The 12,929-nt window shown below is 31.3% G+C and overlaps 3 protein-coding genes across 3 annotated transcripts; 1 reads left to right on the top strand and 2 right to left on the bottom strand.

Moving 5' to 3' along the window:
- Positions 1-1,015: 1,015 nt before the first annotated feature.
- LOC109582862 (uncharacterized) lies at positions 1,016-2,515 on the bottom strand. The gene is made up of 2 exons (XM_019997889.1): positions 1,414-2,515; positions 1,016-1,363 (listed from the first exon to the last, which is right to left on the bottom strand). Exons 1-2 carry the CDS (start codon positions 1,709-1,711, stop codon positions 1,017-1,019), a joined length of 645 nt encoding a protein of 214 aa, XP_019853448.1. The 5' UTR covers positions 1,712-2,515; the 3' UTR covers position 1,016.
- Positions 2,516-4,704: 2,189 nt separating this feature from the next.
- LOC109582856 (uncharacterized) lies at positions 4,705-10,496 on the bottom strand. Its single transcript, XM_019997874.1, has one exon. The coding sequence runs from the start codon at positions 10,206-10,208 to the stop codon at positions 6,030-6,032; it is 4,179 nt and encodes a 1,392-aa protein (XP_019853433.1). The 5' UTR covers positions 10,209-10,496; the 3' UTR covers positions 4,705-6,029.
- LOC105313142 (laccase-15-like) lies at positions 10,452-12,142 on the top strand. Its single transcript, XM_011406327.2, has 2 exons — positions 10,452-10,511; positions 10,591-12,142. The coding sequence occupies exons 1-2, from the start codon at positions 10,452-10,454 to the stop codon at positions 12,100-12,102; spliced, it is 1,572 nt and encodes a 523-aa protein (XP_011404629.1). The 3' UTR covers positions 12,103-12,142.
- Positions 12,143-12,929: the final 787 nt, after the last annotated feature.

Here is a 12,929-nt window from a genome sequence, read left to right as displayed (position 1 = left end):
AGACTTGAATGTCTTCCAAGCAAAATTGATATGTCTGCTTGTCACTACAGGGTCTACCTTCCATCCAAAAACAAGAATTCGCATGTTTTTATCAACACCAGCGCTGTCAAGAGTAATACTTATATCAGCCATGGCTGGTTTGCTAACTGGCTAACTTCTTTATCTACAGGAAAAGGAAGGAGGAAGGATGCTTATTATATGTACATGTATGTATCTATTTCCATGGGTGTGTCTCATGGATATTGGATCACAAGAAGAGGTCACAAGTCTAACCTAGCTCATCGTACGACATCCTGATTATCTCACAAATCAGGCGATCATACGATCAGCTATAATGGAATACATTAGCGCCGATAACCTCTACTTCCTATCCCAGCGTACTTATGATTATACCATAAGTTTGCATTGTGAGCCAACACCCAGTGTGAATGTGCTTTGAAGTACAATGATCCGACACCACTTGTTAAAATGAATTTAGTTGCTAAATGCGTCATATGACTTGTGACGTCTAAACTTTTGATGGAATTAAAATATCATTTCCTCATAACAAACATGATTTAATGTTTGAGGTTGCATAGAACAACAGGCGGCAAAGTTCAAATGATATCAAAAATGAACCCACGGACGAAAAATGACAAATTGCAGTTTTTTGTACATTTACGAGTAGTCTCAATATCTTAAATACAGCAACAAGAAAGCATTAAAGATTAACTCTATCTCTGTGTTTTAGCAATGTGTATCAATATAATACACTAGTGTCATTATGGCACCAAATGCAAGTGTACAATACTGCTAGCATCTTTATTCTTCATTAGGATTTTAAAAGTATCATTAAAAAATAATAGCAAAAATAACAGCTAAAATAGCTAAGGTATAATATAACTAAAGCAGCATGTAAAAAGCAAGGTATAAAATACTAAAAGCAGCATATAAAAAGCAAATAACTAAAAGCAGCATGTAAAAAGCAAGGTATAAAATACTAAAAGCAGCAGTTAGCAAGTTCAATGTCCCAATGTTTAATTCAAAAGATGATCTCCAGTGAACTTGTACTGTCCACCACCTCCTGATTGAGTGAGCGTAACTTTCAATCCATCAGGGTAGTCACTCAGATCGAACTCGGTCAAAAAGCTTGTGATCTCCAAAGAAGTGAAAACCTCACTCTCAACCAGATTACGGACCACTCCAAAGTACAGCTTAGGCTTGAGCATGAAGTCAACTTGATCACCAACGTGGATATCCTTTTGAACAACCAGCAGACCACCATTCTTGTAGATGCCAACATCAAACATGCGTCCACCCCAAGTAGTTGGTGGAGTATTCCTCACAACAATAGATCCATTTGGATTAACAGCACTACGGAGATCTAGTAGAAAGAGAGAGAAAGTTTTGAATAATTTAGAAGCTAATGTATACCTTGGGTGAGAGTTGCTGTGGCTGTTGCAGGTTCTTGAGCAATGCTCCAAGTTGATCCCAACTCTGCAGGGAATGGTCCGGCCTTGTTGGTTGTTCCAGAGCTAGTGTAAGTAGCACCAACCTCCATGGTAACAGGAAAGACAAAGTCAGCTTCATTTTGTGCCCTAAGGACCTTCCAGGCAACGTAGTACACCTTTGGAGTGTTGACATTGAAGTTTTTTGTGAAAACAACAACATCAAAATCTGTCTGTTGAGTGGCATTGACGTAGGCAACATTTATATCAGTAGTTCCAGCCATGGCTTAGCTTCTTGACTCTTTTTTTTTGCTTGTAAAGAAAGGAAATAATGCTTGCAATAATGTGGAAAGGAGGCAAAAAATCGCTTTTTTATAGCCTGCAAATCAGGTGATTATGCATTCAAGTACAATCATTGTTTGCAATACCTCATGTCTCTATGTTTGTAGTTTATTATTCATATTAGTGTCAAGCCTGCCACACCCAGTCTAAAGGTTAAAAAATAATATAAGGATATCCTGTTATGAATATAATTAGTAGTGCTATTACGCATGGACCTGCTAGTCAAAATAATAAGCAATGAATATGATTAAAGTCAATTCTGAGAGCTCAATTTTTGCTTATAACTTAAAATGTACTTATTCATTGGAACAATATACCAGTCTATTTTCTCTCATGCTGCATCTAATAGTTGTTATAGCAAAGCTTAAACTTTAAAGACTTGCACTATCACTCATTGGCACTCAATAATGCTTAATTGTTTTTCTATTAAAATACGTGATGAATATCATTATTGGTTTATTCTATATCAACACTTATTTCCTGTGGTCAACTGAACTAAACTATTATTTTATTTTTAGTACACTAAGTACAATTATTAAACAGGACCTGTAGCTATAGGTTGAAAATAATATCAATACATCATACATAAAGTACAATTTATTACACAGGATGTAGAAAACTTAATCTCCCAGCCATTTTTGACTGTACTATAAAGTACAGGATGTTATATCATCTTAGAATTTTGGAGCAATTTTTCAATCAAAATCGGCTCAAACTTTATGCACAACATAAAAACATTTATATGCATCAAATGGCAATATTATAAAAATTGAGAATTCTCTTGATGACATTTTTGGCAAATTTTGGCCAACACCCCTGTACTATGGGACTTTGGCCTGATTTTTGAGCAACTTTAAAAATTCATAAAAAATCTAGCTTTGATTGGAATTAGCTCAAACTTGCAACACAACATAAGAACATGTGTACGTATTAAATAATATTATAAAAATTGAGAATTCTCAACTTGAAATTTTTGGCAAATTTGGCCAACGCCCCTGTACTATATAGTACAGGGACTTTGACCCAATTTTTGAGCATCTTTAAAAGTTCGTAAAAAATCCAAACTTGATCAGAATCAGCTCAAACTTTCTACACAACATAAAAACATGTATATGTATTTTAAAATGTTATAAAAATTGAGAATTCTCAATTTGACATTTTTGGCAAAATTTGGCCGACACCCCCTGTACTATAGTACAGGGAGTTTGGCCCAATTTTTGAGCAACTTTAAAAATTCGTAAAAAATCCAAACTTGATCGGAATCAGCTCAAACTTTCTACACAACATAAAAACATGTATATGTATTTTAAAATGTTATAAAAATTGAGAATTCTCAATTTTACATTTTTGGCAAAATTTGGCCGGCAGCAATCAGGTGCTTACGAGGATCACGATCAAGAGTGAGATCATTCGATTCAAACGATTTCTGCAGAGCTATCTCAGAAGCTCGTCTTACCCTAACCTAACCTATTCATTTTATCTTATTATTTTTCTATCACTTATTTCTGTTATTATTATCTCATTTATTAACCTACTATTTATCCCTGTGTTATATCTATTTTGTAAAAAATTTGTTTATTTAAGGGCTCAGTTCCCTTCTACACTGTACTATAGTACAGGGAGTTTGGCCCAATTTTTGAGCAACTTTAAAAATTCATAAAAAATCCAAACTTGATTAGAATTAGCTCAAACTTTCTACACAACATAAGAACATGTATATGTATTTTAAAATGTTATAAAAATTGAGAATTCTCAACTTGACATTTTTGGCAAAATTTGGCTGACGCCCCTGTACTATATAGTACAGGGACTTTGACCCAATTTTTGAGCAACTTTAAAAATTTGTAAAAAAATTGAAACTTGATCAGAATCAGCTCAAACTTTCTACACAACATAAAAACATGTATATGTATTAGAAAATGTTATAAATGTTTATGAAATTTGGCCATCACCTTTAACTATAGTACAGGAATTTGACCTGATTTTTAGTAAAAAGCTAGCTTGATCACCAACATCGACATCTTTTTGAATACCCTGTACTATAGTAATACCCTGTACTATAGTAATACCCTGTACTATAGTAATACCCTGTACTATAGTAATACCCTGTACTATAGTAATACCCTGTACTATAGTAATACCCTGTAGTATAGTAATACCCTGTACTATAGTAATACCCTGTACTATAGTACTAATACCCTGTACTATAGTACATGGTCTTCGGTCAAATTCCATCAAAAATGGCTATGAGGTAATTCACCACTTTCATAATTTTTCTAATGCATATACATGTTCCCAGTTTGAATAGTAACTTTAAGCTGATTATGATTAAAGTTAAATTTTTACAGATTTTAAAAGTTGTTCCAAATGCTATGTACATGTACAAATGTGTGTACAGTGTACACAAATCTACATGTGCTCATCAAGTTCTATAATACTAAAGGTTTCTGAATAATAACATATTGCTTATAGGTTGCACAGTAATAGTATTAATAGATTTACCTAATTATGTATATACATTTCCATACATAATAGTGATGTATGTTGTAATGCATCCCCACGTATCCACCACCACGTAATGACTTATATGAATATTCTAAGTCATTAGTGTAATATATTTCTTCTATAAATTTTTTCATCATTATAATTCTTTGATAATCATGAAGTGAGAGATAAGGTTGGGGTTTGTCCACTCTTTTTGAATATAGGTATGGTAACGCATAATTAAATTGTTTATATAATTTATCACTTTGTAATCTTTGTTTGATATCGATTATATTTTCTGGTAATGTTTTTATATATTCTGTTAACGTTGTATGTAATTTTTGATGTAATATGTTATTCATTTTCTTAATTAACGATTCACTTGGCGGTTGTGTAAGTTCCTTTAATCGTAATTTTAATCTTCTATGTGGATTATTTTGTTTTTCTAATATTTTTCGAGGTCGTTTATTTTTTGTCCTCCTACGAGGGTTAGGCTTGTGAAATATTATTGTTTTATCTGTGTCCTTTAATAAACCATAAGGATCACTTTTTTTATTCCATTTTTTAAAACATTGAACGAGAGGGTATATTTCGTTATACATTTTGTTTTATATTTTTTATAAAATTTGCTTTACTATATATATACAAAATTTTTATGATTTTAACTCTCAGCTTTATATTATCTAACTATAGCTATATAAATATCATAAGGAATACACTACTCTTTAAAAGAAATGTTTAATGGAAATATTACGCTCACTACGTTCGCGATGCGGTGGTCGTCATGAATATAGCGTAAAAAAAAGGTTATTATTTATAGTGATTTTATTTATATTTCTTGGCGCATTATGTGTAATAATTTATAGGGAAAGGTATACTTCTGATAAAAATAGAAATATAAAATAATTTTTATAATGTTTTATTTTTCCTTTAGTACTCATACAATTCAGATTTCTATAAAGATAAAATAAATGAAACATACAGTCAAATATATTCTCATCATCATCGTCATTAATATTATTATTATATAAAACTTTGTTATAATCTAGAGATCTTTTTCTTAACTCTCTATAGAATAATTCATTTATTTTTTTATTATAGTGCAATATACTTGCACCACAGCAAACTTCTTTTACATTTATTTTATCATATGGATCATCTCCGTCACATATTTTAATATCATTTTCTTTAATATATTCTTTCATTCTTTTTACTATTGTGTATTGATTATTGAAATATGATGTAAATCTTTCACATGCGTTTTGTTTTTCCTTGTTGTATATTGTATGTCGATATATAAAGAATTTTAACTTTGTGTATAACATTATTAATGTTCTATATATACCTACAGCATCCATATTATGCACTTCATTTTTCATTATGATAACTTGATCTATCATATAATGAAAACATTTGTTGGGTAGATGTTCATTTTTTGAAGCTATATTAATAATTTTTGTTATTTCATTTACAACGATTTTATATGAATCGTATACTGTGTATGACATATTTAACTTTTATGAAAAATATTTTTTAACTTTGTAAATTTTTAGTTTACTATATATATACAAAATTTTTATGATTTTAACTCTCATCTATATTTTTTATAGCTATAGTTATATAAATACCATAAGGAATACACTACTCTTTAAAAGAAATGCTTAATGGAAATATTACGCTCACTACGTTCGCGATGCGGTGGTCGTCATGAAAATAGCGTAAAAAAAGGGTTATTATTTATAGGGTTATATCTTATATTTCTGGGACATTGTTCATCTACTCGGGTGCCTCCCAACCGAATGGTAATAATACATTTTCATATATTCCTTTGTATGGTCCACATTTTATAACAACGGTCTGAGCATCTTGTTGTTTACGCTCTCTTTTACATATCATTTTTTTACCATCATCTGTAGTGGTTACTCCAAATTCATAACCACGTTTCCATAATATTTGTGTATCCATTTTCACAGGCTCCCAATTTATAAACCTTTCATATTTAGATATCATTTCTTTACGTGCTATGGCATATTCTCTAAAGCTTGATATTTTTTCATAATTATTTTTTGCTCTAGGATTATTTAGTAATATTTTTTCTGCAGGATTAGCTGGCATATTTAATGGTACACCTTTCCATGTTGTACTTACTGATAACCATGGATTTTTCATATCTGAGACTACTGTACATTTACATTTAGCTGCAGCGAATAATCCGTATACACATTTTTTACCCTCGCCATAATCATTTTTAAATTGTCCCATATCATTACCTATCAGATTTCTTTTCTTTGCAATATCTATAATTTTATTTTTCACATATCCACTATCAGTGTCCATGTAGTGTATAGCGTATGGATTTATATCTAATAGTTTATTCATTATAGCTTTAGACTCTGATAATATTTCTGCGCCTACTTGGGCGGGTGCATTTTTATTTATTGGATTTATAGTTTTCTCTTCATATACTACACTGCCATCTTTCATAACATGATAGTTTAATATATTACCCTTATCTTTTCCTTGTGTTAGAGATTCTATAAATGTAGCGTGTTCTTGCATTCTCTTGTAATCATCCGTAGCATTTGATCTTAATATTTTTGTTCTGTGTCTTATAGGTTTTTCTAATGTTTTACCGTAATTTCCATTCATTGATAATTTATATCTATCTGCTTGTATTTTATTACCTTCCTTTTTAGCTATCAGTCTTTTATCAAATAGTTCTCTATTTAATTCTCCAAATGTTACTTTAGGTTTTTCTGTGAATTCTACAGCTTTAATTATTTTTCCAATTTCATATCCATGTTTTTTAAATTCTCTTAAATCTGTATTTGTCCATTTCTGATTATATATTGCGTTACATGTGTACTCGAGTCCTGTCTCATCAGCTTTCCTTTTTGGTGATAATGGGATAACTGTTCCTTTAGAAGGTTTTACATATTCAACTTCAGCTATAATAGCATGTTCATTATTTATAATATTTTCGTGTGATAGGTCTGTGCATAGTTTAGGTTTTGCATTATAATTTTTCATTTTTATTGTGGCACTTGGATATAATGAATTACAATCAGCAGGCTCAATGTAAGGTTCAGCTTCAAATAATATTCCTGCGTTTTTATCATGTATAATTTCGATTTTATGATTTTTTACTTCTGGACATCTTATTTGAGAATGTTTTAAATATGTATCATCCTTGATGTAATAATCATCTTTCACTTCATTTACAGCCCAGTCGTATTGTTTTTTGAGTAGATCTATATATTTTTCAGATTTAAATTTTTCAATTATTGCTAATACTCTTCCACCATATGCTGCTGATTTTAACCATTCATTTGTGGCATAATCTTTTACACTATCTGCACTACATCCACGTTCAGCATATGTGTGGATAGCCCATGTGTTTACTGTATAGAATCTGATTATTTCCCATCTGTTTATAAATTTTTCTGCCTCATCTATACAGTACCATGATTCTATTGTTAATAATACCCATGCTAGTGCGTATACATCACATCTAAGATACGGTTCCCATTTATATTGTAGTTCGTTATAATTTTCAAGATTTACTGATAATACGTCAAATGTTTCTATCTTACAGTATTCTTTAGGACATTTGAACTCTTTACCTAGTTTTGCAAGACTACCAGCAGCGTGGTGCATAGTATCTCTAAAGTGAAATTTTATATTTCTATATTCTATCGATAGATTCATTAATCCTCTACCTGTTTTACATAATCCATCTTCAGGTATTATTACATCTTTATGTGAGATTAATTCTTGTAATAATACATATGTATCATATTTTCCACTGTTGTGTGCGTATAAATAAATATTCATCTCAGGTCTGTATGTTTCTAAATTTTCTAATACTTTATTTAATAATAGCAGAATCTCAGATTTATCATCGAAAGATTCTTTTAATATTGTTATTTCATTTTCTATCGTTAGTTTAATATCATCTATATTTTTACTTTTAATTCCAGTTATCCTGTTATGTGTTTCTTGTAGATTGGGTATGGTTTTCATTATGATACTTATTTCTTTCAATAATGTATATCTTATGGTCTTTATTTGTTCACTTGTCTGTATTTCTTTTTCTATATTTACAATCCAGTTTAACATTTTTATAAAACACTCTCTATCTTTGAATACGTTATCGCCATATTTATTTTTATTTTGTTTTAATTTTTCTAGTGTACTATCGAAAGCTGATTGTATATTATTTTTTATATTTTTCTTTATAACTTTCATAGCACAGCATGCATAAGGTATATGTGTTTTCTCTTGTGATAATATATCTAACTCTTGTGGTGAGCATTCTGAATCCCATACATATACAGATTTTGTTCTAGGATTTTCCTTTAGGTTAATTTTATTTGGTTTCCATTTTTTAACGTCTGACACTTGTACATCTGGTGCTTTCCTTATTCTTTCTACTTCATCCTCTAATTGTTTTTTGGTAATAGGTTGTTTACAATATACCCAATGACCGTTTCTATTCATTAATCCATCTGTATCTATTATTGCACAATATGGTTTATTTTCAGGGATATTAAATGAATTTCCATTTTTACTTTTTACAATACCAACTTCATTTTCTTTACCTAATTTTTTAATAATATTTGACAATTGTATAGGTGATATTCCTTCTTTTTTACTACGGTATCTTGTGGTTAGATATTCTGATATTTTATCTTGCATTTCAGGAAATATATGGTTTAACATTTTTTGTGCGCAGTCTGTGTCTGGAGGTATATATATTAGATCACTTTCACTTTCTCCATATTGTGCTCCATTTCCCTTACCTCTACCTACACGTTTTCCTGCAGCTAATGCGGCATCTGCACGTTCTTTTAATTTATCTTTTCTATTTTCATATGGGATTTCCGGAAAGAATGATGATATGTCACGTTGGCGTATTAGTCTGATTTCATGTATAACCTCGCCATGTAGATAATCTTCTTCTATTATTTTATCGGAGAATGTAGTCCAGGACATATTTATTTCACGTCCTAGTGCGCTTTGATTATCTATGTTACTTAATCTGAAATTTCTTAGCTCACTATTATTTGTGGCTAGGTTATATAAATTATCATATGTAAATTCTGGTATTCTTACGATAATATTAAACACTTTATTATTTCTAACTGCTGATAATAATTCATTTATAGTTGTTACAATTACACCGTTATATCTTAATATTTTTTTTAACCTGTTTGATAACTCTCCGATAATATCAGTGTCATATCTTAGCTCTTCGATAGATTTACCGTATATTCTTTCAACATCATTAATAGCGTTTAAATATATATTTAACGATCTTGTGTATTCTGAGGGTTCTAATGTTATTTCACCTGTTTCTGATATTACACCTTGTTCTAATAATATTTTTCTGAATTCTTCATGTTCTTTAGCTATACGTTTTCTTTCTTTTTCATCTTGTTTTCTTTTTTCTTCAATTTCTTTTTCTCTGCGTTTTCTGTCTTTTTGCAATTTTTTTATTGTTTCTTCAAGCTCTTTGATTTTTTTAGCAATTTCTTTTTTATCACGTGTTACGGTTTTTTCAGTTTTCTTTTCTGTTATTTTTCTTTTCTTTTCCTTCTTTTCACTTTGTTTTATATTTTCTTCATATTGCTTTATTCTAGCTTTACTCTCTAGTAACTCTTCATTTAATAATTCATTTTCCTTTTTTCGTTCTTCTGTTTTATATATTTTTGAAATGGGATTATGTGAGTCGTCTATATTTATATTAGATAATCCATCAACTGACTGAAATGATTTAGTTATATAACTTACGTTTGATTTTAATGCGCTTACAGGATATACCTGGTTATATTGTTTGAAAACTCGTTCTTCGATGTCAGCTATAGGTTGCTGATAAACGTAGTCTCCTGTTAATTTAGAGTTAAAATATGCTTCCTCCTCCTCTTCATTGAAGTAATCATAGCTATATGCCATTTTATATATTTTAATAATTTGTTTACTATATATATATAAAAATTTTATGATTTTAACACTTTGTTTTATTATAGTAATACTAATACTAAATGTATTATTTGAATATTTAAAGGAAATACTATCACGCTCACTATGATGCGCATTGTTTACTAGAAATATATAAAAGAATTATTACGCTTACTCCGTTCGCGGTGTATACATTATTTATATTAATTACTTTCATGGTTCCTTCATATCTCCTTCATGTTTCCTTCACGTTTCCTTCATGTTTCCTTCATGTTTCCTTCACGTTTCCTTTATGGTGTAATTATACATAATTTGATATAAGTGAAATCATTATATACAAAGGGGGTTAAATTTGGCGAATTTGGTGTTTTGATAGCCATTTGCCAAAATAACCTATTCATCAGACGGTGCTGAAGTGGGGCCAGTTCCCTATTGGTCCGGGATAATAAATGGTAAAGGAAGACATGCCAGTGTTCCTTATGTTAATTCAGAGTTGAGTGTTTTTGAAGTCTCTCCTGGTAGTGTGTATCGTTTTAGGTTGATTGGTGCACAGAGTTTGTATGCTTATCGTTTCTCCATTGACAGACACAAACTAACCGTGATAGCAACAGACGGGCAATATATAAGACCAGTGGAAGTCGATTTCATTTTAATACATTCTGGAGAGCGATATGACTTTCTTCTTCAAACAGAAAACAACACGTCACAATTTAATTATTTAATCCGTGCAGTGACACTGGAGGTAAACGATGAAGAGAATAAAAATATTACAGAAGCTATACTGCACTACAATACAGACTCATCTACTTATCCTACAGCTACTGAATATGAGAGCATTGCTCGAAGTTCTCAGAGTGACCATGTTAGATGCACCGAAGCCTCCAACTGTACAGCCCTCAACTGTCCTTTCCTGGTCTATCCTCAGTCGCATCACATCAGTTGTGAACATATTCATAATCTTAGGCTACTCTTTCCTGTATCTGATAGTGATCTACCTACTAATGGAGCAAAAGGTCGTACTAGCTTATTCTTCAATTTCGGTTTTGAAGGAATTAGTCAGACCAGTGCCATTAATGCTCGTAACTTGAAACTTCCCTCATCTCCACCTGCTTTGTATGAGACGCCAGAAAACCTTTACGAAGAAACCTGCAAGAACCTCGATACTGATTGGCAGTGCAATCAGATTGCGTCTATTCCCGATTCCAATTGCTATTGTTCTCATGTTGTTAACGTAAGCAGTGATCATACCATACAGCTAGTAATATCAGCTACTGGACCAAACACTACACAACTAGGCAACTTCCTATTCGCACATCCAGTACATTTACATGGACATTATTTTCAAGTAGCTGATATCCAATTTGGTCGCACCGATAGTATGACAGGAAGACTAGAGGAAGGGAGCAGTGACGTTCAATGTGGTGGAGACCTACTGTGTACTAACCCATCTTGGAGTACAAATACATATGATAGCTTTGATCTCGATTCTTCTGCCCCATTAAAGGATACTCTGTTAATACCAGCTGGTGGGTATGCTGTTGTGTATTTTAAAAGTGATAATCCTGGTTGGTGGTTCCTGCACTGTCATATTGAGGTACATCAATTGGAGGGAATGGGACTCATCATTAATGAAGGAGGGAAAAAGACACCTGCTCCTTACACGATGCAGAAATGCGGAAACTTTGATTTTACAGTGGACGAGTATAAAAAAGCAATAGAGGGGAAGCTGAATCCTAGTGATGTTGATGGCTATAAAATTGCCACTATTGTTTTAGGATCAGTTTTAGGAACTATTTTAGTAATTGTTTTACTAGTTTTATTCATTCTATTCTGTATTCGCTGCATTCACTACATTAAAAAGCATAGAGCTGAGTTCTTTCAGACTTAGTTATTGATAAGACTTTACATTTTGCTGCTTTTAAAATTTATATTTGAGCAAAGACCTTACTGATGAAGTACTATATAGCGGGAATATTTGGCAACACTTAATACAAGCAATTCTATGATTGCAATGTACTGTATAGCGGAAATTTTCGTGGCTCAAAATTTTCGTGGATTTTACAATTTTTCAAAATCCACAAAAATTGATTCAATATGGTTCAAGATGGCCGAAAAGTAGAAAACAACAAAAAATAAAGCCACAAAATTGATTTTTGAATGGATCTGCAAAATTTTTGGGCCACGAAAATTTTCCGCTATACGGTATTGGTGATTTATCATTAATCTGCCAATCACAAAAATAAAACTCCAACAATTTTTTCTGCTATAAATACACAGTATAGTTCTGTTTGTATGTACATGTAAATGTACGTCTGGCGTGGTAAGGGGTGGAGCCCCTTAATGTTTTATATTATTCTAGTAGAGAAAACAATTTTAACGCTCTTGCCACAGTGAAATAATTGTAATTGTATTTCATACCAGACAAAAAAAACACTAACATTCACACTACACACTAAATACTACACTACATTACTACTTTCTAAAGTGCATACAAATGCATAAAAATAAATAATATATGTTTTATCTACAGGGGGGAAGGTTCTACCCCAAACTCTGCATCTTCCCCCCACAAAAAAATTTTAAATAAAAAGATTACTCAAAGTGCTACAAGAATATGCACTGAACTTCACCAGTTAGCAGACCAAACACTCAATTATGCAAAAATAATTAAAATACTGCATATACATCTATCAATTAATTTTAAAAGAATGCTCA

This window comes from Amphimedon queenslandica, unplaced genomic scaffold (assembly GCF_000090795.2).
Source record: "Amphimedon queenslandica unplaced genomic scaffold, v1.1 AMPQUscaffold_13349, whole genome shotgun sequence".
In the NCBI taxonomy this organism is placed as follows: Eukaryota; Metazoa; Porifera; class Demospongiae; order Haplosclerida; family Niphatidae; genus Amphimedon; species Amphimedon queenslandica.
Note: the sequence above shows the minus strand (reverse complement) of the source record. Positions and strands in the feature narration are given on the sequence as shown.